This window comes from Penicillium griseofulvum, assembly GCF_001561935.1.
Source record: "Penicillium griseofulvum strain PG3 chromosome Unknown contig_79, whole genome shotgun sequence".
NCBI lineage: Eukaryota > Fungi > Ascomycota > Eurotiomycetes > Eurotiales > Aspergillaceae > Penicillium > Penicillium griseofulvum.
Window position 1 is genome coordinate 2,795,512 of NW_024467420.1, and position 25,279 is coordinate 2,820,790.

The 25,279-nt window shown below is 48.9% G+C and overlaps 9 protein-coding genes across 9 annotated transcripts; 3 read left to right on the forward strand and 6 right to left on the reverse strand.

Moving 5' to 3' along the window:
• Nucleotides 1-241: 241 nt before the first annotated feature.
• PGRI_009470 (ABC1 kinase family protein) lies at nt 242-2,402 on the forward strand (the record flags this gene model as incomplete). The annotated part of the gene is made up of 3 exons (XM_040788660.1): nt 242-757; nt 827-2,169; nt 2,225-2,402. 3 exons carry the CDS (start codon nt 242-244, stop codon nt 2,400-2,402), a joined length of 2,037 nt encoding a protein of 678 aa, XP_040652432.1.
• Nucleotides 2,403-2,779: 377 nt separating this feature from the next.
• PGRI_009480 (holocytochrome c synthase CYC3) lies at nt 2,780-3,892 on the reverse strand (the record flags this gene model as incomplete). The annotated part of the gene is made up of 3 exons (XM_040788661.1): nt 2,780-3,035; nt 3,100-3,758; nt 3,815-3,892. 3 exons carry the CDS (start codon nt 3,890-3,892, stop codon nt 2,780-2,782), a joined length of 993 nt encoding a protein of 330 aa, XP_040652433.1.
• Nucleotides 3,893-6,789: 2,897 nt separating this feature from the next.
• Nucleotides 6,790-7,756, reverse strand: PGRI_009490 (ubiquitin-conjugating enzyme E2; the record flags this gene model as incomplete). The annotated part of the gene is made up of 3 exons (XM_040788662.1): nt 6,790-7,513; nt 7,586-7,665; nt 7,730-7,756. 3 exons carry the CDS (start codon nt 7,754-7,756, stop codon nt 6,790-6,792), a joined length of 831 nt encoding a protein of 276 aa, XP_040652434.1.
• A 261-nt stretch (nt 7,757-8,017) lies between these two features.
• On the forward strand, nt 8,018-11,215 carry PGRI_009500 (Bacterial surface antigen (D15); the record flags this gene model as incomplete). The annotated part of the gene is made up of 6 exons (XM_040788663.1): nt 8,018-8,050; nt 8,129-8,245; nt 8,337-8,523; nt 8,577-9,777; nt 10,080-10,464; nt 10,613-11,215. The coding sequence occupies 6 exons, from the start codon at nt 8,018-8,020 to the stop codon at nt 11,213-11,215; spliced, it is 2,526 nt and encodes an 841-aa protein (XP_040652435.1).
• Nucleotides 11,216-11,485: 270 nt separating this feature from the next.
• Nucleotides 11,486-13,786, reverse strand: PGRI_009510 (putative ubiquitin fusion degradation protein (Ufd1); the record flags this gene model as incomplete). Its single annotated transcript, XM_040788664.1, has 1 exon — nt 11,486-13,786. The coding sequence occupies one exon, from the start codon at nt 13,784-13,786 to the stop codon at nt 11,486-11,488; it is 2,301 nt and encodes a 766-aa protein (XP_040652436.1).
• Nucleotides 13,787-14,587: 801 nt separating this feature from the next.
• Nucleotides 14,588-16,042, reverse strand: PGRI_009520 (uncharacterized protein; the record flags this gene model as incomplete). The annotated part of the gene is made up of 1 exon (XM_040788665.1): nt 14,588-16,042. The coding sequence occupies one exon, from the start codon at nt 16,040-16,042 to the stop codon at nt 14,588-14,590; it is 1,455 nt and encodes a 484-aa protein (XP_040652437.1).
• A 1,126-nt stretch (nt 16,043-17,168) lies between these two features.
• Nucleotides 17,169-18,497, reverse strand: PGRI_009530 (proteasome regulatory particle base subunit RPT6; the record flags this gene model as incomplete). Its single annotated transcript, XM_040788666.1, has 3 exons — nt 17,169-17,427; nt 17,512-18,187; nt 18,263-18,497. 3 exons carry the CDS (start codon nt 18,495-18,497, stop codon nt 17,169-17,171), a joined length of 1,170 nt encoding a protein of 389 aa, XP_040652438.1.
• A 725-nt stretch (nt 18,498-19,222) lies between these two features.
• PGRI_009540 (calcium/hydrogen antiporter) lies at nt 19,223-22,858 on the forward strand (the record flags this gene model as incomplete). Its single annotated transcript, XM_040788667.1, has 6 exons — nt 19,223-19,349; nt 19,407-20,053; nt 20,249-21,265; nt 21,315-22,271; nt 22,339-22,502; nt 22,591-22,858. 6 exons carry the CDS (start codon nt 19,223-19,225, stop codon nt 22,856-22,858), a joined length of 3,180 nt encoding a protein of 1,059 aa, XP_040652439.1.
• Nucleotides 22,859-23,165: 307 nt separating this feature from the next.
• PGRI_009550 (FGGY-family carbohydrate kinase) lies at nt 23,166-25,114 on the reverse strand (the record flags this gene model as incomplete). The annotated part of the gene is made up of 3 exons (XM_040788668.1): nt 23,166-24,230; nt 24,287-24,847; nt 24,902-25,114. The coding sequence occupies 3 exons, from the start codon at nt 25,112-25,114 to the stop codon at nt 23,166-23,168; spliced, it is 1,839 nt and encodes a 612-aa protein (XP_040652440.1).
• Between the last annotated feature and the right edge of the window lie 165 nt (nt 25,115-25,279).

The following is a 25,279-nucleotide window of genomic DNA, read 5'->3' on the forward strand; positions in this document are numbered from 1 at the left end:
AGGCGTTTATACAACAGTAGAGGGTTAGTTCTATTTGTCTTGTTTGTCTTATTTGTCTTATTTGTCTTATTTGTCTTATTTGTCTTATTTGTCTTATTTGTCTACCCACTTAGATATGACGTCGTAGCACGTGTTTCCAAGGCTATCATCTTGAGCAAGACTATTCCGAGGCTAGTTCTTACTCCTAGTTTTCTTACTAACTTCCTCATTCTATGTTAAAATTATACACCTGCATGATAACATGGGGGCGGTCGGTCTCTTCGGCCGTTTTTGCCTCAAACGCGCAGTTCCGCGTCTCCCTCGACAACATTTCAGCCGCCCGCCATGGCCTCGGCAGCTACTGAAAGGCAACCCGCGAAGGGCTCCCGTCATAGCTGGTGTGCTAATGTCCACTCTAGCACCAGCGGCCTTTTTGAAACTGGCGGAAGAGAATGATGGTCACGACAAGACGGCGGAAATGCAGATGTTGGAGGCTTCACGTGAAGAGGTCCGGAAGACGGTTGCATCCGATGCACAAGGCCTCTCGAAGTTCTGCCAGACAATATGGGTCTATTTTTATTGTTATGTCTATGACCCTATTGCTACTGGGATCCGCTTCGTTCATCTTGCCATCATATTTGTTCCGGTTGTCGCCACGGTGCCCGCCATCTGGCTTGGTCGCAAAGTGCAGGACCGGGGTGGTGCGCGGTCTGGCACACTATGGTGGTATCGGTTCTTGGTGAAGGCAATGGAACGGGCTGGTCCTGCGTTCATCAAGGTAAGCTGATATTTTGTGGGCGCAGAACTGTCCATCGGGGTTGAACTGGCAAGCTAACTTCTCGAATAGCTCGGCCAATGGGCAGCTTCACGAACAGATATCTTTCCACCGGAAATGTGTAACATAATGTCGTCACTTCACTCAAATGCCCCTGCTCACTCACTTCACCAAACGAAGCGCATCATCCGCAAAGCATTCAATGGACTACCATTCGAGGACATATTCGAAGAGTTCCAGGAGGAACCGCTGGGTGTTGGAGCAATTGCACAGGTTTACAAAGCGAAGTTGAAACCAAGTCTTGCTGCAACCAATGAAGAAGAATTGGGCATCGAGCCACCAACGCTGGGTGAGAAGGTCCGGAAAAATGTTGATGTGCTGGTCAAGAGTTCCCCGCAACGGGTGCCATCGTCGTATGTCGCGATTAAGGTACAGCACCCTAGGGTTGAACAAATGATACATAGAGACTTGCGGATCATGTCATTTTTCGCTCACATGATCAATGTCATCCCCACGATGCACTGGCTGTCTTTCCCCGATGAGGTACAACAGTTTGGTGAAATGATGAAGCTACAACTGGACCTTCGGATTGAAGCCGCCAACCTCGTCATATTCCGCCAGAAATTCAATTCTCGCACTACTGCTTGGTTCCCATACCCATACCTAGAATACACCACCCGTGAGGTGTTGGTTGAGGAGTTTGCCCAGGGTATCCCATTGGCCACCTTCTTGGATATTGGAGGGGGCTTATACCAGCACGATATTGCCAATGAAGGCCTTGATGCGTTTTTGCATATGCTGCTCATAGACAACTTTGTCCATGCCGATCTCCATCCGGGGAACATCATGGTTCGTTTCTACCGGCCCAGCGAGCTGGACCTCTCCCTTGGCAAGCATTCGCGTGCATTCAATGCCCCGACACGGGCCGAACTTGATGTGACAGAGGCAGTCCTTAGGCGGTTACGGCCGAATCTTAATGACCCCGAGGATTGGAAGGCTGCTCTTTCCCAGCTCCATGACGAGGGGTATCGACCACAGTTGATATTTATTGACACTGGTCTTGTCACTCAGCTAAATGAGACGAACCGCCGGAACTTTCTAGACCTATTTCGAGCTATTGCTGAATTTGATGGATACCGGGCTGGTCAGCTTATGGTCGAGCGATGTCGAACACCGGAAGAGGTCATTGATCCGGAGATATTTGCGCTGAAAATGCAGCATTTGGTTCTTAGTATCAAATCTCGAACGTTTGCTCTTGGGAGTGTCAAGATTGGCGATATCCTCAGTGAGGTATTGACTATGGTCCGCGGGCATCATGTTCGGTTTGAAGGAGATTTTGTCAACGTCGTCATTTCATGTCTTCTGCTTGAAGGAATAGGACGTACTTTGAACCCTAACCTAGATTTGTTTAAAAGGTGAGTTTTCTCTATGAGGCTTTTGACTTGTCAACTGAAGCTTACTCTTGTCTAGTGCACTTCCTATTCTACGACAATTGGGGTCTGGAAGTTCATTCTTGCAAACTGTGCGCTCGGGCGATTACTCAATGCTCTGGGTTTGGGTCGGCCTGGAGGCTCGTGGAATGCTGCAGGCCAGCATCGAGAGTGTTGAGCATTGCGTCAAGTACGACCAACTGTCCCCTAATATATAAGATAACTTGGCATTCTGTTTGTACCATATACGCCAGATTCTTTACTTTTCATGTGGCATGTCCGTTGAATGATGGGAAGTCATCCTGTTAATTTTTGATATTTTAAGAGAAATACATTTCTAGAGAGGTCTACAAGAAGAACGTGAAACTTCTGACGTTCAGGGGAGAGAGAATAAAATTAATGCAAAGATATCATTATCGTGTATCTATTTTCATAGATGAATGGGAAAAGAGCTCGGGAGGTTGTGATATAAGACCAAGAGAGAAGAAGATAAACATCGTACAAGCACAAGCGAGGATAAGCAATGGAACGCCAGCGCCATGCCTTCGAATAATTACAGAGTGGAGTGGAGAAGTATACAGCCTGGTTGCAGCTGTTAAGAGCTCTTAGAGGCCTGCTCACGAACAGTTGCGCCGCTAGCCCTCCACCATACATCACCTCCCCATCTCATTAGGCGCTCAATAGCGGCTGTTGGTGTATCTAACGCAGGGCGGATATCAAGGTGGAAGACAGGCAGCCCGTGGGGATCTGGATCCCCAGAGTAGTAATCGATGACATATCGTATTTCCTTCGGGCCCGAAGGTGTCTGGCGGATGACATACCAATCGTGGCGGTCAAACGGAGGACGTGTCCTGTTGGAGTTAAAAGTCAGTGTTTTTGCCTAGTGTACGTATATACCGCGAAGACAGTCCTTACTCAAACTTGCTTGGGTATGCCCAGCTCAGTGCCTGGTAAATCTGTGCCTTTGGTGACCACTCTTGCGGCCGACCCTGAAATCGGAGTAGGCGGGGCTCAGAGGTCGAATCGAATTTACCATTCTCATCTGCATAGGCCAAGTCCATGCTCAGGTTCTCCTCGCCGCGCCGGCAGTGTTGCCACCCAGACTTGAGACCCTTAGCGAATACGCGCTCCCATCCCACGATTTCATCCCAGGCGCCTTCATTTAGAAAGTTATGGACTGCGACCATTGACTCTACCGCATCCTGTGGTGTGTCTGTGTGTCCTTTGCGCAGCATGGCGTTGTACATCTGTTGCGGTGACGGATACTCCCAGTTGCCTTCACCGTCGCCTCTTGGAATTGAAGAGCCTTCGCGCTCAACAGGAAGGTCAACGGTTTGATTGGCGGCGCGCTCTTGAGAAATAGATGAGAACATGTAGTTCAGAGGATTAAGCTTCGATAGGGTTGAAGGCTGCGCCGTGGTGTTGGCGGGTGGTTGTGTTTGCGCCGGCGTTGCTTTTGGGGCTGAATAGAATGGAGAATCTTTCGATTTCATGGGGCAGCTGCTGGGGAGTTCAGCATCAGGTGCTGGCGAGGGCGAGGGCTTTGAGCCTGATTCATGCATCGGACATCCCGGCTTTAGATAAGAGTCAGTCTGAATGATCAAAGCTGTACAGGATGCACAAAACGAACTGGAGGAGAGGCGTTTGAGGACGCATGTGGGATCGAGACTGCGGAAGTTTGTGGAGTGTCTGCCCAGAACCAACCCATTTTGAAGTATATATCAATGAAAATTTTATGAGATCAAAGGCGAAAGCGAACGCGATAAAAGACCGGAAAATGCGGACTTTTTTTTGATGACATAAAGCCACCACGTGATAGGACAATCCTAAAGCGGTGAAATGGAAACAACCTTGGAAGTCCTGGGCAACAAAGGGTTTTTATACTTCCTTCTAAGGACAGAGGCCATACTCTCGTTTATATACTTCATGAACTGATTTTTTTTTTTTTTTTTTTTTTTTTTAGCAAACTATACAAGTGCCCATAATTGAGAGCTAGGAAAGGGAGAGTGTCCCCGTTCCAAGAAGAGAAGAGAATTCCAGTTCCTCCGACTCAGATATGACAAACCCAGTCATCGCTTCATCCCAGACAGAGCGCCAATTTAAGCTGTCCAAAGCCGCAACGAAGAAAAATTCGGCCATAATCTTCGAAATTTGCTCCCATGACTGCCACCCACATATCATTGCGACACGGGCCAGCCGCTCCACAAACCACTGCCGCTCAGGTTGGCCAAGGGCGCCTTGGGCTCCGACGAATAATGCCCAAACATAAAGTCCAAAATTTTGATTTGGTAATCCCACAAGAAGAGACAATTTGCACCCATCTAACGCTGTCTTGAGGTGTTTCGTAAGTGCTCGGCCCAATCCAGATGATGAAGGCGACACGATCAGGAAATGATTGAGATAGCAAATAGAAGCCACTCGAGTGACTGCTTCAATCGGATGAAGATTAGGCTCTGGGTTGATGGAACCTTCTGCGTAGATATAACTGAGAAGTTGATGTTCTGCTTCGCAATTGAGGATGCGGAAAAAGTCTTGGTCGCCAGGTTTAATGGCCGTAGGGTTTGTCTGATAAGTGATGCTAAAAAATACCATGTCCCGAAGCACACTTATTATTCTCAATAATGGTGGACTAAGGAATGTATTGGCAGAAAACCCCGTGCCTAGTCTGTTGAGAGGAGACGAAGACAGTGGTCTGATTCGCTGTTGAATCTCGGAAGGAATTGGCTGTGCATCCCAAGTTAATGGGAAAACCGGTTTCGTCATTAGGCCCGAGGCAGCTTTGATGTCGGTTCTATTGCATCAACTGTGAGTGAAGAAACAGTAGAGGAACCGGACACACACGTACGTGATTATGGCAGACAACATAGAGGAAGAACGAATACTTTCATCTGTTATTCCACCCCGCAGATCAACCATACTTTTAAGCCCTGTTAGGTGAGTATGGACCTCGCTGAACTCTCCGATTATCAGCTGTGGGATGTTAACACTATAACCCGAGATTGACGAACAGGGTTCATACCGAACCAGTGAGGAGGTTGATTATGGTATCAAACGCCTCGTTACTGAGTCTGCGACTCGGATCCCGTACTTTTGCACTCATCTCTTGAATGGACTTTGCTCTCATCATACAATAGTCAGGGTCGTTGGTAAGCACCAAATCCCAATTACCCGATCGCTGGCTTGCGAGAACAGCTCGATGTGCAGCACACATACTCATCAACCCAAAGAAACTACCCGGATCGGAGAATGAGGACCGAACCATTAGTTCCATTTCTTGGTTTGAATCTTTGCTCGTGTTCGGGAAAGTCATCGGTACGAATATGGTTTTCCCTTCGCCCTGTAGTCAGCTCTAGTTCTGGGGAGGCTCATGCAGCATGAACACCTAAAACAACCAGAACAATGGGCAACGTCAAATGAGTAATACTTACAGTAGTACACCAAGTGGGCAACCATCGAAGGAAGCTCACTGGTACCGGGCAATGTAAAGAAAGGATCAAGAAACCATGATGTAGGTGGATTAGGATTTGAATGGACAGGCAAAGGATAACCAGCACACCACCTGATAGGACGCCCTCGATAAATTGAGGTAAACCCGTCTCTAGAGTCTGTGTCCAGTATGGAAGACGAAGCAGAGGATTGAGACGAAGCCCTCAGCACCAGTCTTTGTTCATTTGATTCCTCAACAGCAGCCTTGGAAGCACCAGATTGCCCGCGATTCTGCCTGGATGTTCGTTTCAAACCAGCAAGTCTTTCACGTCGGCGTACATCACGCATCACATGGGAGCGAATAGCCTTGCGCGCATTGACATCCTTAATCCTCTTGGAGGTCAAGTCATCGTCGTGATCGATGAATGTAAAGGAAGGCCGATCCAGCGGCGCGGGTTTGGCCTTAGTTTCTAGTCGGGTACTTCAGTTCAAGCTCTTGACAATAGAGCTTTCACTTTCGGTGCAGCTCTGACAATGCTAGGGGAAGTCCATAGGCAAATAGAAAGCAAAGAGCAATATCAAAGTCAATTTGCATTTTACCTCGATAGGGCCAAGGCAGGCAAGGCAAAAAAAAAGGCAAACGAGCCAACAGGATCAGTAAGGCCAGGTTCCCCCAATATATCAAAACTAGAAAGCACTGACCTGAATGGGTATGCCGAGGCGAACCAAAGGTGAAAGGCTGCAGATGATCCATCCGAAGGCCAAGGCAAGTTCGGAATGCAAAAGAAGAGAGGCAAAAGAAGACAAACCAATAAAGAAGTGAATAGAGACTATGCAGTGGGTGGAAGTCGGATTTAGAAGAGAAAAGGAGTGTAGTTACGTTGCCAATGTGGGCGGGGGGGACGAGCACAAGCCCGATTTAGCGTTAATCGACTGGGATGATCCGGTGCTCAACGGTGTAACATATATTTGGAATAAGATAAAAATTGTTAATTCGATGACTCTGGACTTCATTGTCTTTGAAGAAGAAAAAAACCCCCCGAGGTGAGGTCCCCAATGGCGCCTGACTAATGCTTGCTAACCCCAGGACAAGGAAAAAGAGCTTATGATAAAATATCAAGACAAAAAGGGTATTCTAACATAACAATGATAAAAAAAAAAAAAAAAACTACTTCAACCTCATGCTCGCATATCACTCAATACTCGTGAGATCAGTGCATAACCAAAGAAGACGGCAACACAGATCCAGATTCGGTTTCGTCCAGCCCAGCCTTGACCAGCCTCTCTCGCAACGTGCCCACCGTCCACGACAGAACCAATCCCAGGAGCACTACCGTTAGGTCGTCGACGTAAAGCACTTGTCTTTGGGGAACACTTGGTGGGCGCATCGGGATCAGGTAAAATCTGGCCAGTGGCGGAATCGATGCGATGCTCTTTCATCCAAGCCCAGTTTTCTTGGTCAAGTTCAGGCCATTCTGTGCGGAATTTCAAGCCTCCATCTCCGGCCTTGACATTGTTAATACCTTTGGAAGTTCGAGTGACACCGGCAGTGGCGCTGACATGAGAACCTCCTCCGGTCGAGTTCCACCACCGAGATCGCGCGGCAAGCACTCTGCGCTCACCTTCCGAACCGCTGACACTTCCCGTGGTCATCTCTTCACTAGTCATGAAAGAGAGAAGGCCGATGAGAATGGTTGAGACTTCCCAGGCGGGGTTAAAAGATTTCGGGTGGAAGTCACTGATGCTCAGACACAGTCGAGTAGAAGGCTGGAATCGACCACTAGGGGTGTGCATGCGGATGGCGGGAGGAGCGAATGGGTACTCTGGGGGGAAGATCAATGTACCCCAGTATTGTCCATTTTCATAAGGAGTTCCCGGAGGTCCAGTGAGGATATAATGCCACCTAGAGCAGGTTAGCTTCGGAGTTCTGAGGCGATGCGGAATGCGGCAATGCAAGGGAATGTATATCACTTACTCAAGGATATTGGTCTCAGATGGATGGGTCACAATAAATGGAGTGGGATCTTTTTGGATATTTTGGTATTCCCGGGTGAGCTATAATGATATTGTTAGAGACTATCCACGGATAACAGATTGGACCTGTGGTCTGGCCACTTACCCGCTTGAAAGCCGCTTTTGTCGCCATCTTTGGTGATATGAGGCAGAAACAAGAAATTTGGAAAAGCAAAACAGGACAACCCAGTCCTTTATGGGTACTGAGAAAAGAAAATCCGAGGAAAAAAAATGAACAAGAGAAGAAGTAAAGAAGTTGCGGAATTTTGACAAAGGTTGCCGCAATCAGGCGCTCATGTTCGTTGGGTCACGTGTTGGTTCCATATCTTGCGGGTTTCGCGCACTCCGATCTGTTCCCCGGAGGCCGAAAGTTCTGGCCATTGCAGCCGCAAAAATGTCTTCCTCCTTTGCTGATGGAGATGAGAGTGTTAGTTCATATCTCAGGCAGCTTATGAACTGCCTGAATGTTCAGTCAACCCTCTACTGACCAATCTCCCTCTTCTAGGTCTTCGAGCGTTTGCAACAGCGAGCAGACCCCAAGGTATTGGAAGAGCAACAGCAAGCTGTGAATGAGCGCATGCAAGCTATTTATCAGAAGGCCCAGAATCGACTTGCTGAATTGGTACGGTCTTCAATTCCCAGAAGCCGATGACAACAGGCAATTCATACATTTACTTGCGGAGTTTCCCGGCTGATCGCGCGATATCTATTAGATCGACGAAAACTCGACTTTACCCTGCACTATCTCATCTGTTCAAGTCACTAGTGCCCCTAATACCCGACGAAGCTTTCTTGAGCGCAACCTGAGCCCGCTTTTGAGCGCAAATAAGGGTCGGCCCTACACACTGTCCGAAGCGTTGCGGGAAGTGTCGGCTACCGCAGATAAACTTGGACGCTTCGGTATGAGATGACGGGATAACAATAACTATAAGTGGCTACTAACATTATCTCAGATCTATTCCATCAGCCTATTTCGGTCTACTTGGATGAGTCGCAAGGTCAAAATGGAATGCGCAACATTGATGTCCATCTGGCAACGCGAGAGAAGTCCCGCGTGCTGATGAAGACTGGAACAGACTTGGGCAATGCCGAGGGCTCGGCTTATGGTAATCTGCTCTGGCGCAACGTCTTTGGTGGTGCCGAGACTTTGAACTTGAACGCTTCGCTTGGTACCCGGACACGGTCCGCTTACCAGGCTGCATTTGAGACTCCGATCTTGGGTGATCCCGATTTCCGCCTAGAAATTGGCGGTATTGCAAGTTCCACCCAGAAGTCTTGGGCAAGCCACGAGGAGGTTCTCAAGGGTGGCTGGAGCAAGCTCCGGTGGATATCCAAATCAGGCCATCGTCACGAATTTGGATATACCGGTTTCTGGAGACAGCTCACTGGTCTTGCGGAGAATGCCTCCCCTACCGTCCGCGCCGACGCAGGCGACAGCGTGAAGAGCAGCATTTTCCATAGCTGGGTTAATGACCAGCGGGACAATGCCCTTCTGCCATCTCGTGGCTACTATGCCAAGGCCTTCAACGAGCTCGCGGGATTCGGCCCGCTCAAGGGTGATGTCTCTTTCTGGAAGTCAGAAATTGAAACACAAGGTGCCATCGCTATTCCGATCCCAGGAATCAAGGGTGACAGTGGCGTCAGCCTCACTACTGGATTCCGTGCCGGTCTTCTCTATCCTCTTGGATTGGAATCCAACCCCCGCCCTCAGCTTTCTCGTGTCAATGACCGCTTTCAGCTTGGAGGACCTACTGATGTCCGAGGATTCCGCCTCTGCGGTCTCGGTCCTCGTGAGGGCGTTGATTCACTGGGCGGTGATGTGTACGCTGCCGGAAGCGCCAATCTGCTGTTCCCACTTCCCCGACTTGGCGCTGAGAAGCCTGTCCGGTTCCAGGCCTTCCTGAACGGTGGCCGCTTGTTGTCTCTGCAGACCTCACAGAAAGCCACTCCTACTACTAATGGCGAGGTGCAGGATGCCTTGGTCTCAACTTTCTCTGAATTACAAAATGGACTACCCAGTGTCGCAGCTGGCTTTGGTATTGTGTATGCCCACCCTGTGGCTCGCTTCGAGCTTAACTTTTCCCTGCCTCTGGCGTTGCGAAAAGGCGAAGAAGGCCGCAAAGGGCTCCAGCTGGGCATCGGTATCAATTTCCTGTAAACATTGGCAAGTAGATTTCTTGCGGATTCGGCCATACCACTTATACATTGCTGTACCAATTCCAATCAAGCTCAAATTAACGTTGAACATTCTTAATACCAAAAAAAAAAGACATCATCCTCTATTTGTGCTTAGTTCGCTGGGCCCTGAGGGCCCGGCCCGATTAGACGCTTAGTCATCCAACGTTATTGCCCAGGTGAGGCCATTTGGAGCTTCGAAGCTCTCCAACAATTCACACCTTAGCCAGTCGCTACTCTCCAAGAACTACAAGCACGTCCTATACCCGAACACATCCTAGCGATCTTACGCCTCAAAAGCCGTCAGTCGCGGCAATGGCCCAATACTATCCACAACAGCAGGGCTACACCCCTCAAGGCTCCGCACCACAGAATCTCCAGTTCTTCCCCTCGTCCTACTCCTCGGTTTCCGGTCACACAACCCCCTCACAAGCATCCTATGGTGCCGGCTTTGGCGGAGCTCCCAATCCCTCCGCGCAGGCCTACCCTGCCGGTAGTGGGTATGGGGGGGGCTTCGGGTCCCAGGCCGCTGGCGTCAGTGGACGGATGGGCGAGCAGGGCGGATTGAGGACAGGTTGGTTGGCTGCATTTGGGACGGAGGGGTATGATGGTGAACCGCCGTTGCTGGAGGAGTTGGGCGTCAACTTTGAACACATCCGGACCAAGGTTAGTAAGACTAATTTTATATTGAGCGCGTTCAGGGGACGTGGGGCCTGGGTCTTACGGGTGGCTTGTCGTTTACCCCGGGTTTAATTTAATTGTTTTAGTCGACAATGAACGTCTAATGTTGGATGCTAACGGTTTCGTTCTCTAGACTCTGACTGTTCTGAATCCCTTCGCCTCTATCGATAACCACCTTATGGACGATAGCGACCTCTATGGAGCTCTGCTCTACATCGTCTTGTACGGCACTTTCCTCCTCCTCTCGGGCAAGGTATTCTACGGCTATATCTACGGTGTCGCTGTTTTTGGTACCGTTGCTTTGCATCTGATCCTGAGTCTCATGTCTCCGGCTCTTGACACCGTCCCAACCCCCAACGCCGCTGACCCTACCAACTACAATCCCCACCACAAACCCTCCATGTCTGGTGCCTCGGCCGCGGGCCATTTTTCTGCTACTCTGACCTTCCCGCGCTCCGCCAGCGTCTTAGGCTACTGCTTCCTTCCTTTGGTGCTTACCAGTCTCATTGGTATCATGATTCCCATGGACACCATGTTTGGCTATCTCCTGACCATTGCTGCTGTTGGCTGGTGTACATACAGTTCGTCGGGGATGTTCTGTGCTGTAGCGCGCATGAGTGGCATGAGGGGTCTGGTGGCATATCCGTTGGCTCTGTTCTATGTTGTTTTTGGGATTATGGGTATCTTCTCTTCGCGAGGCACCGGCTCGCTGGCTGCAAAGACAGGTGCGGCTTGAAAAGGTTGAGCTTTGATTGATACACGTTTTCTGTGTATGCATTGCATGGGTGATTCTTTAGGCTAGTGGCTGCGGTGTCCACGGTCTCAATATTAAACCATGCTTTGCACTTTAATCATGAATATTATGAAATTCCAGCTGTGTTTATACATCATTCATTATGCATTATTAGATTCGTTTGTCTTATTGTAAGCTCCGTAGTCCTTCGCGGGATGGAACACAAGCCTATATTATAATATCAAATCATGCCTAAACCGCCATCGAGAATCATCATGTACTCGTTGCACCTCGAGTGGGTGCCCATTTAGACAGCCACTCTCTCGCCTTCTCCAAGTCGCCACCCGCGGCTTCGGCTCCTGCAATACACCATGGTAGATCATACACTTTGTCATTCCCTTCAGTGTTCTCTGCTGCAATCAACTCTGCGAGATCGCGACGTTGTTGACTTGTTTCATCGGCACAGAGGTATAAAGGCGCCTTGTTAGGCACATCCGGCTGCGTATTGAGAGCTTCGACAAGTGGACGTGTCAACTTCATGATTTCTACCACACCCATCGCAGGTGGAGGACCAGAGTTAGATGTCATTTTCTGCTTTGCTGTTTTGCAATACTCATTCTGACACCAGGGCTTTCCACATCCGGTCATCATCTGGGAGAGATATCGGCGTTCAATGCGACGACGTAGTGCTTTACCCTCTGGATCGTACGTGTCCACATACAGCGGTCCGAAACAGAAACTGCACAGGCCAACAGCCTCGTTTCCGGCTTTGCTCAATGTCCTGCCGCAATTTTTGTTCATACATATGCGAGGCGCAGGTCGAGAGAGGCGCTCCAGGTCATGGTGGCGAAGATGGGTGTTCATGTCCCGTAATCGGATAATCTTACTACACAGATGGCATTCAGTGGTTCGTCCTCCGTCCACCAGTTCGTGTGGAGTGAGGCCGGAGAGCATCACTTCGGGGTCGCGGAAGTCAGGGTTAGAATCGCCTTTCTGTGGCACGAGAAGATGGCAGAATTGACAGAGAATCAACTTTCCAGGACAATCTGTGGTACGATGTTGCGCAAGGCTAGGAAGTCCTTCGAAATCTTCAGCACAGTCTGTGCATTGGTATGTCTGATGGAAGATAGTGGCATGCTTTTCTTTGCTTGGGGCATCATTGCCATGGCCGGAGTCGTGTGGGCAGTGCCAGTGATTTTGCCACTCTGTAGACCGCTTTTGAAAGACGTTCTGGCATTGCGGACATAATATATTATTGCGGAGACAGAAGTTTTCGTGGAGAACTAATGTCCGTTCAGGAACCCATTGCTGGCAATTTTTGCACTGCACATCGCCAGGCTCATTGGACTTTTCTGTCTCAGCATGACTGACTGGTGAATCCAATGGATTAAGTGTGATCCGCAGGTGATATTGCGATGGTGACTGCTTTGGTAGACCAGACGATCCACTGCTTGCAGCATCGGCATGAACCGCTATATAGAGGGCCTCGGCGTCTTCCAGAACCACATTCGTGGGCCGAAGAATGAATTTCTTAGGCGACTGGCTGGAGAAATCTCCCAAGGCATGCATGTCTGATCTTGGACGACCTCTCTGACGAGTAGAAAAGGGACTAGCGAAAAGACTCACTTCCGGATTATCCGTAGTAAGCTCAATCTGAATAGTATCCTGGCGACTCCAATCTCGAAGCTCATAATCGACATATTCCCCAGGCAATACTTGGGCGTTGACATTTTCTCCAACACTGAGGATACCACCGATCGAGCTGCCACTGACCGTACCCGGGGCGCGTGAAGCCTTTTCCAATCTCTTCTGTAGCGTTTCTCGGGCCTGATCCTCTGACAATGCGACGATGTCAACTTCAAGATCTGTATCAACCACGCATATTCCTTCGCCTTCGGGAAACACCTTGTCTACCAAGAACCTGAAGGATTCGCTCCGAGTACCTGGCACTGTCAGAAGCTCGCCCGTCGTGAGGGTCGTAAAGTTGTCACGTAAGTATTTTTCTAGAAGAGCCTTCCAGTCTTCAGGGTCGTATCCGGCTTCCAGTGGACGCAGGCGAACATAGGTACCCTTAGGTAGTTGCTTCGCATGTACTGTAACCGCGGGACCAATCCGTGGTGAATGTTCTCTTTCTATCTGGGGCACCGCCGGGTGTTGCGGTTCGTCATTTTCGCTCAAGAACTCCTCATCCTTGATATCGAGTGACTCTCTAAGCAATGCACTCAGTGCGACTTCATTCTCTTCGGCAGAGAACTCCCGAATGCCCGCATAGATGAACCGGCCATTCCGAGGATTAACGATGCGAAAGATTAACGGGTGGGGCAGTTGCTGTTGACGCTGCTCGACCTCTTGACGAGCGCGCAATTCGGCGGCGAAGGTATAGTGGTTGAAGGGGTCGAATGACGAAGTAAGTACACGAGAGTTTCCGGAAGGGACAGCTTGAAGCGGAGCGGCAGCTAGCAGCTGTTCGAGCGCAGATTGCGGTAGAGTGATTTTGTCACCGGTTAGTCGAGGCGCCCGATCTGGCGATGAAACGAGCAGCTGGGACGACCAGACTAAAGTATCTTGAGACATGATGGATATTGATAATGGTCAGAGCGAGAATGCATTCTTTAATATGAACATTCTAAGGTGGAGACGGACAGTAATAGCGACGAAGGCGACAAAAATCAATTCTCATACTTTAGGACCACCGTTTCTCTGTCCGCCAATTGTATAGTTGATAGGTGATAGATCTTCTCTCTTTCAGTATATATATTTCTGAATAGTATAGGAACTTTTTCTTAATTCTCAATTTCCAATACAATATATGTTCATACATAGATAAATAACATTTGGTACAATTTTGCCTGACAAAAGCCAGGTTTTGCCAGATTTGCCGCTATTCCCGTCTGCAAAGTCGATAAGAGATAAGAGATTCAATTCTGGAAGCCTCCACGCAGGGAACTTCGCTTTAAAATCAATCGATCAACTTGTCGATTACCAATACATATATATATATATATATAAATCAACTAAAAATTGAATCTAATTTAATAAAAGTCGCCACGCATTCTACCACGGGCACTGGTATTGCACCAGTCACACTGCGGGGTTAGTATAGTGGACGCTCTTGATTCAATGTCAATGGGGACATACCAGTATCTTCGAGCATCCTTCATTGTGGTGAATACAATAATCACCCTGACAGCCTTGGCATGTGTGTTGGCATTCTAGCTTACAGGAAGCACACTACTATGGTTAGAAGGCATACCCTAAAACCAAAGGAGTTACTCACAGTTGGGCCACATTCCCAGCAGTCTTTGCTTACACCTCGTTCCAATCTCTGCATAATAAGGATCAGTGACTTAAACGGTTTGTAAGACAGATTCAATTTCAACATACCTCATGTTCCTGCAACTCAGCGGCACTGGCGTGGACCGCAGTCTGATGCGGGGATAGGCTTACCTGGACACGCTGCGGGTTTGGTAGACAGTTTCCACAGAACCATTTATTGCACCGATGGCACCATCGGTTGGTGAGACAGTCCGTGCAGCGGGCAATAAGTACCGGATGCTCGCCTGGGATTATCTCGGGCCGTTTCGCCGCTGCAACGCTAGATGAGTGCAATGGCGGGGGGCTAAGCATCGGAAATTGAATATCTGGGGACTGACTCCATATAGCCGGACCTTCGGGGGAACTGTGGCATCCATCACACCCGCGGGGTCCGAGGGCTACGGTGGCCACGGCAGGTCCGAGCAACGGAACCTCAGCTAGGGTCTCCTCCATGGTCGAGCTGTATAGGCTGGGATCGTGTCTCGGGCCACGACACAGAGTGGCATCAAAGGCAATGATGCCCTCACATTTCCTAAGCACCTGGGCCCAGCCTTCTTCAAGAGTGTGCTTGAAAACCTTCCCGGATGCGCTATACCACTCGTTTTGCTGCACTACTGAGGATCTGGAGGCTCCGTCCTCCTGATCAGAGTTAGATAGGGTTTGGCTGGGTGTCCGCGGAGTTCCCACCCGGGAACCCCACCAGTCTCGGTATCTGGTTCGTGCCACTGGCCGAGGGCCCATGTGCATGGAAGAGAAATAATAGATACCCTTCACGCGCGGTGTACCCACAGGACGTGTAGGCCGAACAGCATGCTGAATGACCTGCATGAGTTTACGTTCATTCAGATGGTGACATTCGCGAATAGACAGAATATTGACGTTAAAGCGGTCCGTCAAAATGATATCGGCCACCAGATCAGCCGGCACTGACACTCCGTCCAAGATGAGAGTGCGCACATCTTGCAATATACCTCTACCCTCAAGACTCGTAAAAATACGCTTTAATGGAGCGGAGTAGATCTCATCCTCCGTCTGGGAGTCGTTCTCTGTTGTAGAGAGTTCTGTACCCCGACAGTGGGACAGATCAAGATGCCGGAATACATATGGTGTCTGAGTGATCACGGTGTGTAGGCGGCGTGAAGTTGAACTCAATGTCATCAATGAGGATACTGATAAGTATGGTGCCATCTGGTCGAGAATCAAGCTATTGCTCAGGACATCCACTAGTCCCATTCGGTGAGGGGCGGGCGTTATAGAATCCACCTTCGTTACCCGTTCGGGTAGTTCGCGCACGGCGGGCTCCAGGCCGAGTTCCTTTAGCGTCAAGCGGCGAGACCCATAAAAATCGGGGGCACGGCCGATGAGGTCCCGTCTGTAGGCAGTCATGGCGCCAACGGCGATTTCATCGCCCAATCCAAAAGGGGAAGCATTGGGTTGAATATCTCGGAGGGCAGCGCGAGCTTTGACCAGCTCACTTTCTAGGAGATTGATGGTTGATTGTAAAACGACCGGCATGGCTTCCGTTCTTTTAGGGTCAATGGCAAAAACTATAGAAGACCATAGGTCGGGCATATTATAGGGAATGTAAAAAAAAAAAATGTGGGGGAGAGGGGAATATAAATATGATCTTGGAAAGGATAGGTCTTTAAAAGGGAACTAGTTAAGTATACTGGAGAGAATCCCAATTTTGGGTGTAATATTATATTTATTTATATTTATATATATAAAATAAATATATACATATGTACATATATATATATATACATATTTGTTAGTATTTACATGTATATATTTGTATATAATTCAATCAAGTAAAACAAAGATAACCCTTTTTAACCATAAATGGACTGTCGGTCAGCGGATTCAGGAAGTCCACGGGTCCATACATCACATACAACATACAAAACATATAATACTACCCTATCTTTGTATATACTCTTATATTTTATATTCCTCTCCAACATTAACATTTGAACATTTGAACATTTAAATTACAAAGATATCTTTGTTGAATACTTCAAAGTATTGGGTGACAGTGGATCCGCTACTCCGTACTCCGTACAAGAGTCGAAAGGCGTTCAGGTACAAAAGTACTGGTCACGCGCAAGTCCGCGTCAGTCCAGGTAAGGGGATAATATTACCCGTATACTAATTTTAATCTCTTGACGATACATTCTCATCCCTTTCATAGGCCGAGACATCTTTGATCTACATCCGCATGCCAAGCCTTGACTCGACATAGTACGGAGCAAGTACTCCGTTTGATGGAGATAAGCTGATCCTGCCAAGCCCCCCTTTTCCAATTGAGACAAAAAAAAAGAATCACGTTATGTAGATCTAGTTTTAAGATCTACTCACTAGTCCAACATATTTAGTATGAGATGGTCTATGTACATGTATGTTGTATGTGGAGAGGGTACGGAGTATGCACCGAGGCCAAGCAGGCAGTACCCAAACAAGTTGCCAAGGAATAGCTACACCTCTACTCTCTACCACATCGCCCCGAAATGGATCGGATCCAGACACGTCGCACAACTATGCATTCACTTGGGAGAATTATCGGGGTAGGATTGAAACTAGTGATACTATGTCGATCGTTCCCCAAGCCCCCCCCGATCCACCCCCCACTTTCGAGAGGTCTCTACTTCCACAGCTTCGACACGGCCACCTCCTTGTCATCGTGCTTGTTGAGAATCTTGGCGGTGGCCAGATCAAAGTCTTCTTGTGTGACATGGACTCGACGCTCGCGGAGTGCATACATGCCTGCCTCTGTACAGACACCCTTAAGTTCGGCTCCAGAACACCCGTTCATCTTCTCGGCAATCTTGGTCAAGTTGATCCCACGGGTCAGGTTCATCGATCGAGAATGGATCCGCAAGATGTCAGCACGAGCTTCGACCCTATTAAAAAAAGATTGTTAGCATAACCCAGGAGATGAGAAGAACAAGCCCTAAATAACTGGCGGTGAAGTGGGGTAGACTAACGATGGAGGGGGGAACTCGATCTTTCGATCAATTCGTCCAGGCCGAAGCAGGGCCGGGTCCAAAATATCCAGTCGGTTGGTAGCCATGATAATCTTAATGTTCTTCGTTGGCTCGAAGCCATCCAACTGGTTTAACAACTCCAGCATGGTACGTTGCACCTCCGAGTCACCACCGCCTGATGAATCTATCCGGCTTGATCCAATGCTGTCAATTTCATCCATGAAGATGATACTTGGCGCGTGCTCCCGGGCCATGACGAAGAGCTCACGGACCATTCGACTACCCTCACCAATGTATTTCTGCACCAGCTCTGAACCACTCACTCGGATGAATCGACAATCAGTATGGTGAGCGGCTGCTCGAGCAAGCAAAGTCTTGCCGGTTCCGGGTGGCCCGTAAAGCAAGACACCCTTCGGCTGTGCGATACCCAGAGATTCAAACAGCTCAGGGTGCTTCAGGCCAAGTTCGATCACTTCCTTGATTTCCTTGATCTGCTGGTCTAAGCCACCAATCATGTCGTAAGTGCTGTCGGGAACTTTCTCGACCATCATGAGTGCAACTAGAGGATCGACCGAGGACGGCAACATCTTCTCCAACTTATAGGAGTCAGACAAGAGAGCGACTCGCTTTCCCACAACGAGTTTGCTAATGTCCACACCATCGGAGATATCCACCACTGCAAGGAAGCCCTAGCGTTAGCATAAGTCCGGTCATAAAAGAAAACAAGACGATTGGAATGAACGAAACCTACCGTATTTTCCTTCCGGGTGTACCTTCACCAGAACCTTCTTGGTGCTCATCACCTTCACCACCTCGCCAACGTAGGAGCCGGGTTGTTGCAGCAAACCAAGCTCTTCGCGCAATAGACGAACTCTCGAGTTGTAGTCATTGCGCTGTGCTTCTAATCGTCGTAGAACAGCCTGGCCTTGGATAATCTCGAGCTTCATGCCCTCGATTTTATTGCGATAGTAGTTGTCCAGAGCCATGATGGCGAATGGGGTGATGACGCTATGGAGACTCAAGGGTTGCCTGCCTTCCACGGGATACAGATGAAGTGAAGAAAAAAGACCAGTATATTTCGGTTCAGGAGAGATGGTATATCGGAGATGCGTCAAAGGAAGAGATGTAGCTCGGGAGCAGAAACGGAGTTGAAGCTGGGGTTTGGCGAGCAGAACAGTGCTGTACGTGAAGCTCAGGTCCGTCCCAGTGCTGACTAAGATAATAATGGCCTGAATGATCAGGTTACTAAATTTAAACAAACAAGCCAAACATTTTGATTTTCCATGGATGGCCTGTGGACAGCTCCCCACCCAGTGAGTCAGGCCGTGGATCTGATTGGGCGGTCAAGCTGGGCTGATGATCGGGTCATCTGCAATGCGATGGACATAAGGCAACGGTCAAAGAGCCATTTCTCCCTTTTAACTTACTCTTTTCCACGAGTTTCGTCCTACCTGGACCTGCAATTATCTGTATGCATCTCAGCCAATGGAACTTTCATTGAAAATTTTGATTTCTGCTTCACCTAGATTCATTTGGTTCGATAATGTCACTGAGACCTTCGGTCTTATCGCTTTGACTTTTTTTCCTTCTCTTTCTTTGGAGACAACAAAGGCAGCATAAAAGAGAGAGCAGAACCCATCTTTGAGATTCTCTCTCTTCCTAGCATCTTCTGCTTCAAACGTTTACTGTGTACTTACCAAATCACTGGGTCATGGCTGGTGAGAAAGGAAACCCTGATCCCAAGTCCGCGGAGCCTTCTGCAGCGACGGGAAGGGAAACCCCTGCTTCTGGACCCGTACTTCCAATAACATCATCTGCCTCCGCGCGGAGAACATACGGTAAGCTTCACTTTGGTGCAACCTACAACAATGACTTGGGCTGATCTCAAATTGCAGGTACACTCGATAAATCTTCCCTTGAAGCGACCAATCCAGAACTACGTGATGGCGCCCAAGAGGAGAGCTCGACTCGCGCATTTACAACCCAATCGTCCAATGCCCCCGAAAAGTCCCGAAAGCCCTCGCTATCGCGTCGCATGTCTTCTAAACGTCAAATCCCCCACAAGGGGCAAGGGTTCTCGACAGATGATGATGTCGATGAGGTCAAGCAATATATGACAATGAAGCAAGGCGCGAATACGCAACAATCTCCCAGAATTCGTCCACTACGAACGCAAAGCTCGACCTTGAGACGACGTCCCAGTGTTCGTCCCAGTCCCTTGGCGAGAGCCGATTCGGAGGGCTACAATGCGGAGGAAACAGGCTTGCCTGAACCAGGTCTGGATTTTGAAGAAGACTTCCCTTCTTCGAAACAGGCCGGGCATAGCAGCGGAGGGGATAGTGAGGACGACGAGGGGGATGACATAGAAGACGACGAAGACGCAGCCAGCGATGCTGAGAGCTTCACGCTCAAAGATCGCCAACAGGCCATCAACGAAACGCATCCGTTTGGTATCAGGTTATGGAAGCCTGCGTTGTACAAGAAGAGTCGTTCTGTAGAGAAGACGGCCGAAGGTGATATTCACTCGTCCCCGGGAGGCTATGTGAGTCCCCTACTTTTTTTGACCAATCTACTATGGTCTTTATTCTTCGGATGGTGGCTTGCACTTTTCGCTCTGTTGGCTGCAGTTGCGTGCTTTTTTTTTTCCTACTCATCGAGTGCTGTGGCATATGGAAGAGTATTTTCAGGTCTTTCACGATATCTGTTGTACCCGTTCGGGTCATACGTTCTTTTGGAGACCGATGAGAACTATGCCGAAGAAGATGAGGGCGAGGGACGCAGTATCAGTGAATATGAACAATGGCAGAATGGTGATCTGGAACATGGTCGTCTTTTCTTCGGGCCTCGCAGAGATCGGTCCCTTGTCGGTAGACGAAGGAACAGCGTTGATTCAGCCGGAGAGCAAGACAGCCTGCTCGGGCGGCCCCAGCGTGGACAACGAGAAGACTCTTCTCAGCTCGCTCAATCTAAGCGTCGCCTTTTTGGGCGGGGCGAATGGACCTTGGGTCGTGTCGTGTTCTTCGTGTTCTTCTACTTCTTAGTCGGCCCGCTGATGCTCATGGTATCCCTTGTCTGCTGGCTTTTGGTCTTTTGGATTCCAATGGGCCGTATAACCATTACACTGGTAAGCCATTTACGCAGGCATCCTTTAGCACTGTCCTTCCACTCCGATTCCACATATGCGAGATCAAGCACAACCACATCTTCTTCCTCCATTCTTCTTTGCACCTACAGAGCCGCGGGAACGAGGTACTGGAAGTACACTCTCGATGGAACGAACATCTTCCTGATCAACCTTCTTGGTGTGGTTGTTTTTGTCATTTTCGACTATCATGTTTTGGGCAAATTCTTGGGCTTGCAGAACTGGCTCACGCATCCGGCCTTGATATTCCCTCTTGCTCTGCTATCTATCATTCCTCTTGCTTATTTCATTGGACAAGCCGTCGCCTCCATCTCCGCTCAATCTTCTATGGGCCTTGGTGCTGCTATCAATGCCTTCTTCTCAACTATCGTAGAAGTATACCTCTACTGTGTCGCTCTAACTGAGGGCAAGGCTCAGCTTGTTGAGGGAAGCATCATCGGCAGCATCTTTGTCGGCATTCTCTTTCTCCCTGGTTTGTCAATGTGCTTTGGCGCGCTTAAACGCAAGACCCAACGGTTCAATGTGAAGTCAGCCGGTGTGACCTCGACGATGTTGTTGTTCGCGGTTATTGCTGCTTTTGGTCCCACTCTCTTCTATCAGGTTTATGGTAGTGTAAGTTGCACCTTCCTTCGCGAACGAATCTAAGCTGACTGTTGGACAGCATGAGCTGAACTGTTACTCGTGTGTCAGTTCCCTCGATCCGGAGATTCGAGATTGCCGTCGCTGTTATTTCTCACAAACAGCGGCTGTCAATGACCAGTTCTTTCAAAAGGCGGTACAACCATATGCATGGATCGCCGCTGTTTTCTTGTTCCTTTCATACTGCATCGGCTTATGGTTTACCCTCAGGACTCATGCAGCTCTCATCTGGTCATCAGAGATAGAAGAAAAAAAGGGTGCCCATGCGACGCAATCTGCCCAGGAGTCATTCTACGAACCACGCCAACAACTCTTCCCAAATGGCCAACCCGAAGCCTCCGGTGCCGCTTCTGGGGCTAGAGATTCCATCCGCGAATCTCAACTGTATAAACGAATTTTAGGCCAGTCACTAAAGCATTTCGGCTTGGAAGACAATGACGCGGGAAATTGGGAAGGGGTTGGAAGTGAGGGTACCGCAGACTTTAAAGGCAATTTCCCACACTTGGTACCCCCCAATTCCAGCGGTGAAGACAGTTACCCTGTGCCGAAGTCCGTCCGTGGCACGGCCAAAGAAGACAACGAGCGTCTAGTACGCCAGTTCACAGAAGTGGCAGCAACAGCAGCAGCAGTGGCTGCTCGGGATGTGGCTCGAAGTCGCAAGCCTAATGTCCAACATCATCAAGCTTCTGTTCGCCAAGCTAGCCGCTCTGCTCCAGATCGATCACGAAATACTGCTCCAGATGAGCTTGAAGATCTCGGATTGGGTGTGGAGCCCAGTCATGCTAGCGGAGGACACGATGCACCCAATTGGAGCAAAGTTAAAAGCTCTGTCGTTCTTCTTGGGGCAACACTCCTCTATGCGGTGATTGCCGAGATTCTTGTCAACACAGTTGATGTTGTGCTAGAGAGTGTGGACATTGATGAGAAATTCCTCGGCATTACACTTTTCGCGCTGGTGCCGAACACGACGGAGTTTTTGGTACGTTAGTCATTAAAGGATTCATCCGAAGCCCTTTCGCATTTCATATCGTTAACATGCCTGACAGAACGCCATTTCATTTGCCATGAACGGCAACATTGCTTTATCTATGGAAATTGGATCTGCCTACGCACTGCAGGTCTGTCTACTACAGGTTCCTGCTGTGGTATTCTTCAGCGCTTTCTACGGCCGCTCACTGGACCCATCTGACCTTGTCAGCCACTCATTCAAGTAAGATCGGCTTCCCCCCCCCCCCCCTTTTTTTTTCTTCATTCTGTCCCTAAATGAAGTGCCCCGGCTAACAAAATATTTCAAACAGCCTGATATTCCCTCAATGGGATATGATTACCGTTATCTTATGCGTCTTCCTTCTTTCGTATGTATACGGCGAAGGAAAAAGCAACTACTTCAAGGGATCCGTCCTTGTACTCACCTACCTTGTCGTTCTGCTTGGCTTCTATATGTCGGGCTATGTGGACATGGACAGCATGGGCGTGGATCGATTTGATACCCTAGCCCTAAGCGGCACCAGTAGTTCTAACAAGTTCTACACTATCGGCCGAACAAGAGGTGGAGTGGCCTATTAGACAAAGTGCATATATTGACTGCTGGTTGCTTTTCAGCATGAGGCATTCATTGACTCGTCTGAATTGATATTGGATAGCTTCTTTTGATTTTCGGATTTTTGTTTACGTGCTTCACGTTTATATCGACAGTGTGACTTAGCTAAATGCATTAGACATGATTTTGGAATAACTATCACTTTGAAATTACCTGGGTTTTATTCCTTTTAGATTATGTGGTATGAAGAATATGAAGATCGTAAAATCGACAAATCTTTTTTTGTTTTGGTGGAAGAAAAGAAAAATCGTGGAGATCATCATACATATCAACTTAGGCGGACGTGGACTTCCAGGCCCCCACGGCGTCATCCACCATCCCACGGTATTTCTGCTGCTTAAAGCACTGTTCTAGAAAGACCTCATACTTAACACCAAGCAAGGCTTTCTCATTCTTATCCTCTGTTGGCAACACCTTCTTACAACGCTTGCTCATCCGATTCATGATATCCCACAGATCAGTGGTTTTGCCCTGGGAATCAGCGCTGGCAGCCTTGGCACCGAGCATAGCAGCACCGTGGCATACCGCAGCATGGATGTACTCGGGAATTAGCACAGGCATGCCGCAGGCAGATGCAATTAGGCTGACCAGGATGTCATTCTGGCATTGTGAGCCCGACATGAACACAGAGGTGATGCGGTGGCCTGCCTTGTTCATTGTCTCTACAATCTGCTTAGTTTGCAGCGCAATAAACTCCATGGTGGCATAATAGTAAATGGCCAGGCCATCTACAGATTTGTCACTGGTTAGTCCAAAGATGGAGCCAGTCATGTTGGGATCGGCGATGGGAGAGCGGTTGCCCCATAGATCACCATAGAAGAAAAAGTGGCGTCCGAGGTAGGCTACACATGGGGCTCCTTGACCATGTGCCATCTCTTTGAGATGCTTATTCAGATATTCGTAGATGTTAGCATGGGATGACTCGGCAATCGAAATGGCCTGGTTGAATGCCGGGTGAGTCTCAATTACATGCTTGAGCAATTCTCCTGTGGCAGATTGGCCGCCTTCAGCCATCCAGTATCCAGGGAGAATGGTATCCCGATATGGTCCCCAGACACCATCAACAAAAACTGGGACTGGTGACATGGCAAGGTGACAGGTCGAGGTTCCCGCGACAGCGGCGAGGCGAGAGAAAGCCTCTGATCTATCAAGCTCGTGCACATCTGTGCTAGATTGACCTGGGTCCATATCGACCTTGGATCCGACGGTACCAATCCAGCCAGCGTAGGCATCGATCACACTGCTGCCAATGGCAATACCAGCCGGCAGGCCTAGTTCGGCTGCAGCCTTATCGCAGAGAGTGCCAACCAATTCACCGGCACTCAAATAATCACCGTTCTGTGTGACACCGATTGTCAGTAAACTGCGTCGTTGTCAATTAGGGAAAGGCTCACCACCCCGTCGACTCCACCCATGCGCTTGAAGTTATCTTCCGTCAAGTCACCCAAGCCAATATCCCGCAAGAAATCTTCTTCCCATCCCTTAACGCTCCCATCAACGCCAACGGGGACATATCCTTGTTTGCACACCACGCTGCAGAAGCTTCGCTTCTCGTTGCCCGTAGCAATGTGCGTAAGAGCATCTCCCAGATCATAGAACTTGCATTTGTCAAATAGCTCCTTGGGCATGTGGTTCTTGAGCCAAAGAACCTTGGGGATCTCCATCTCAATGGACATCTTCCCGCCCACATAGCGGAGCAGGTTGTGGTTGGTAGCATTGATCTTTGCGGCTTCCTCAACTGGGCGGTGATCCAGCCACAAGATCACGTTGCGATCCGAGTCAAAATTCGGGCCAGTTACAGAGATCGGCTCATCGGTATCATTGGAGAAAACCGACAAGGAGCAGGTGGCGTCAAACCCGATACCACGAACCATGTCAGGGTTGACATTGTGCTGGCTAATAACGCGCTGAACAGCCACACAAATACAACGCCAGATATCGGAGGTAGATTGTTCCTAAAGGCTAGGTAAGTCTGATTTGGCACCTAAATTTTTGGCAGATTCACCCACATAGTAACCGTGCTCTGGTTGCCAAAGACCAATATTCTCCGAGGCCAACCCCACAATATCACCTTTGTTGTCGATGATACAGGCACGGGCACTGCCAGTTCCGACATCAATGCCAATATAGTAGTCGAGATGAACTGCTAGATCTTCCCGGGGGTCACTAGATGCTTTCCGGGTGCTCTGATGAGAGGCACGATGGTAGGGTAGTGAGGCCATATTACTGAGTAGCTTTTGACAGCTTTGCAGCTATAAACTGGTACTAACCATATATAGATTAGTCACAAAGCACAGAATAATACTTAGGTCGAAGTAGGCTTACTGTTAATACCAATATATATGAGATTGAAAGGCAGGAATCAAAATAACTGTGAGCTAAGCGTA